The sequence below is a fragment of the Cryptomeria japonica genome, chromosome 10, assembly GCF_030272615.1.
Source record: "Cryptomeria japonica chromosome 10, Sugi_1.0, whole genome shotgun sequence".
Taxonomy (NCBI): Eukaryota; Viridiplantae; Streptophyta; class Pinopsida; order Cupressales; family Cupressaceae; genus Cryptomeria; species Cryptomeria japonica.
Genome location: NC_081414.1, coordinates 727005003 through 727008945, shown reverse-complemented (window position 1 = coordinate 727008945; position 3943 = coordinate 727005003). Strand labels below are relative to the sequence as shown.

The window sequence follows — 3943 nt, the reverse complement described above, 5'->3', positions numbered from 1 at the left end:
AAGACAATAAGGAAAATATACAAGGCAATTATTTATCGACAGCAAGAATTATGTCGTTCAACAAATAATGATTACATTCACTGAAAAGTAAGAATTCTTTTACACCTTTCAAATTTCCGAAAATATGTATACAAACAACAGAGAAATGAAGCGTTTTTGTCTTATGTGATGGACGTTACTTCGATCTTCATTGTCACTGTCTATTCATGCAGGGTGCCCATAATATCTCGCCAAGCGTTCATTATCAGTTACATCACTGTCCCCGTGATTGCACAGATTTGAGTGTTATGCTTGTGAGATTGTTCTTGTATAAATGCTTGTCATATTGCTTTGTGATTATCAATATTGGGTTGGGTTGTACTCTATTCTACATGAGCGAAACTTTTTGTTCATAGCCAATTAAGCGATTTGTCGTCTATTCTACATGAGCGAAACTTTAATATTGTTCTTTGGAAGATCATTTGTAGATATCAATATATTTTCTCACTTTTTAGTTGGCAAATTTTTTACACAATATTAATGAGCCTTCTGTTTAGAGATTATTGCAAAGCATCGCCTATTTAAGTAGAGTGGTCTAAGATACTTCGACAAACTTTACATCATAGCTAGCAAGAGTGATTTCCTCACTCAATTCAGTTGCATCATAAAACCTAGCCATGAAGTTGATTCAAAGTTGCTGAAAGTAATTTCTTGCTGACTAGGTGTCACCTTAAGAAGAATTTGTGCTAGCTGATTGAGCCCTGGTAATAGTGATGGGAAAAGAAGGTGGAAATGAAGATAGGAAGGGAACAAAGCATCCTATCTATATAGGTGTTAGAAAGAGGAAGTGGGGACAGTGGGTGTCTGAAATCAGAGAGCCAATGAAGAAGAAGAGGATATGGTTGGGCTCATTTCCCACACCAGAGATGGCTCCTTGTGCACATGATGTAGCTGTTTTAGCCTTAAGAGAGGAGTCTGCCAGATTCAATTTTCCTGAATCCGTTCACTCCCTTCCTCGCCCTGCAACATCCTCTGCAACAGGCATTCAAGCTGCTGCAGTCCAAGCTGCATATTCTTGTTCCAGTTCCCAACAACCAGAAGAAGACCAAGTGCCCCATCTGTGCTCCAGCAACAACAATGAAGCTGATCACAATGATTTCCAAGAGACGGAGCTCCCATTACACAATGCCAGTAATGAAACTGAATCCGGTGATTTTGCAAGAACTGATTACAAAAAGGAAGTGGTGGATTCATGGCTGGATTGGCCAACCTTGCTAATGACATGGCAGATGGAGTGCGAACTGGGTCTTTTATATTCTTTCATAACCAGTATATATCTCTGAGGAACAGGAACAAGATCAGCAGTATATATCTCTTTGGGATTTTACATAAAAGTATTTTCTATAACTAAGCATCATTATTTAGGAAAGCTTAATAGAGGCAGACCCTGTCTAATAGAGAATTGTAGAAAATAACTAAGGTATAGCTGGGGCAGCCAATTTTACAAACGCATTGGTAAGATCAGCTTTACTACAGAAGTTCTAACTTCTCTGCTATTATTACTCATGTAGTACTATCATTATCATGGAGATGATTGCATATATGGATTCAGAATATATTTGCTTTGTGTCAAAGTGATCCATTTGCTTACCCAAGCATGGCATTTGACTAGATCAACAGAGTGCACCAAAAACTTTCAAACTTTTCTGGGTATTATATTATCGAGGTTACAGACAATTAAAGTACAAAGAATTTTGAAAATGGTTAAACAGATGGAATTCATTCTGAGTATTTCTTTTTCGCCAATTTCGAATTACAAGTATCGTAAGCAACATCTACTACTACTGTAGTTTATTGACCTCAAGATGACTAAAAGCACTCCACTTAGGAGATACGGTTTGTATGGCTCTAGTAGATGACAAATCTGTCATTTGATTTTTTAAATTTTTTTATTAGAAATATGTCAGCATCTTAATCTTTACGTAACAGATTAAAATAGCTTGAGTAAGCATATGTCTAAACTACAGGCTTCTTTTGACTAAACAGTCATGTGTAGGAGATACAGTCCATCAAATTCATGTAGGGGTCAAACTTGGCCAAATACACCTCGAGAGGTTTTCTGTAGCTCAATTGATCAGACACAATTGATGAGGATGATGATATGAGATGTAGAATGTCATGAGATTTTCAAATGTGGATCGACAGAATATAGAAAAATATTAGTGAGAAAAACCATATAGATCCCCATGGTTACCACTCTCTAAAATGTTGGTCCAGACGATATGGAAAAATATCAATGCATATAGAATCTTGTGAAGGTGAAGGTATAATAATGAATGATGATTGATGATATTAGATTTTTATAATTTGCTTTTCTAATAATTTATCAACATAAATCTGAAGTTTAATCTACTGATCTGGAACTTAATTCTTTATAGGGTGAGCCCTTAAACCTCTGGAATAATATACAACGTACCTTCATCTAAGCTGCATAAAAATCAAGAATTGAACTAATGGCCTGAACTATTAATAACCTTTAAAATTTCTACAATCTATATGGTGATTAGCAATGATGCACTGAACTCACTTTGAATCGAACAATGCAGAGTAATAGATCCCTTAGATAGGAATGCAAAATGTAGACACACAATGTCCAAAAGAATACTCTAAGGCTGGTCTATTTTTAAAACCTCTGGACATAAGCAAATTGGACCAGCTTTTAAAATTCCCAATAAGAAATCTATTTTCGCGTCATTGTAGGGACCCTATAAAGACATTTCTGAAAATTTAATAACTAAGGCGAAGTGCACAGGGCGCTAGAAGTGAATTTTGAGTTTTGCATTGTAAATTCGTGAGGTCTGCTTATCTATTGAATGCTTCCAAGTGTTACATTGCTTTTAAATCGCTTTGGATTCTTCCCTCTTATCTGTACGGCTTTGTTGAAGGAATCTGGCAGAATTTCTCACGTTTCTTCTGATTGCCTTAGCAAACAAATTATTTTCATACGAGGAGCACACATATTTTCGTGGGAAACCATTTCCAATACAGTTTTGTTCAGAAGTTAAAGTTTCAAAATGACATATAGGTAGTCATAATGGGATTCATTCTTGAATATTAGGGAAAGAGTGTCAGTAATTGAGCATGTATGAATTGTTAGGGTTATTGTTACTTTTCATTATGAATTGTTAGGGTTGATACTTTTCATTCTAATAATAGTACAAACAAAAATTATTGTTTGAAACATAAAATATAATTTTTTGTGCATTTATATATGAATAATTACAATACATTTCACCAGTAGTTGTGACTTTAAAGTTGTTATTGTTGTGAAATGTACCATCAGTTGTAAAAACAAGCCAATCATGTGGTGCTACATCAGCTGCACAAGTGTAGAGGCCTCTTTTGCATGCCTATTGATTTCACTTTTTTTTGGGTTGTTCTGGACACCTTGGCAAAATGCATGTTGATGTGGCTCTGAAACCTTAGTTATAAGCAAGAGACTTGCCAAGTAAGCTGCTGTAAAAAATTGAGAGTGATTTGAAATTTTCATGTAGGATTTTGAGAAGCCCGAAGTTAGGATGCACAACTATTGGGTTCTCTTCCCTAGGTGAATGGAAAGTATTTTTCAATCTAAATACAGTGTCTTGGCAGAATTATTCAGTCAATTGAAAAATGTTTTCCTAAATGTTGAATTGCAAATGTAGATAGTTGATAATAAATATATTATTAAATGATATTCTTTAACACTATTTATTATTTAAAATATTAAATAATAATTTAAAATATATTTGATATAAATTGTATAATATAATGAAAACACTAAAAAATCATTGTATGAAGAGAATAGTAAAATTAATTTTAATAATGAAACATTTTTTTATACCAATCTTAAAAGAGTGATGTATAGAATTTTTTTAAAACTAATGTAAATCAATCTTAAGCAATAAAACATAACATAGTGTGA

General features: G+C 34.0%; 1 protein-coding gene across 1 annotated transcript; it reads left to right on the top strand.

Moving 5' to 3' along the window:
- Positions 1-752: 752 nt before the first annotated feature.
- Positions 753-1322, top strand: LOC131045526 (ethylene-responsive transcription factor ERF023-like). Its single transcript, XM_057979121.2, has one exon. It carries the CDS (start codon positions 753-755, stop codon positions 1320-1322), a length of 570 nt encoding a protein of 189 aa, XP_057835104.2.
- Positions 1323-3943: the final 2621 nt, after the last annotated feature.

Coding starts and splice junctions, on each gene's coding strand:
- LOC131045526 (XM_057979121.2), top strand. CDS start 753: ATGGGAAAAGAAGGTGGAAATGAAGATAGGAAGGGAACAAAGCATCCT.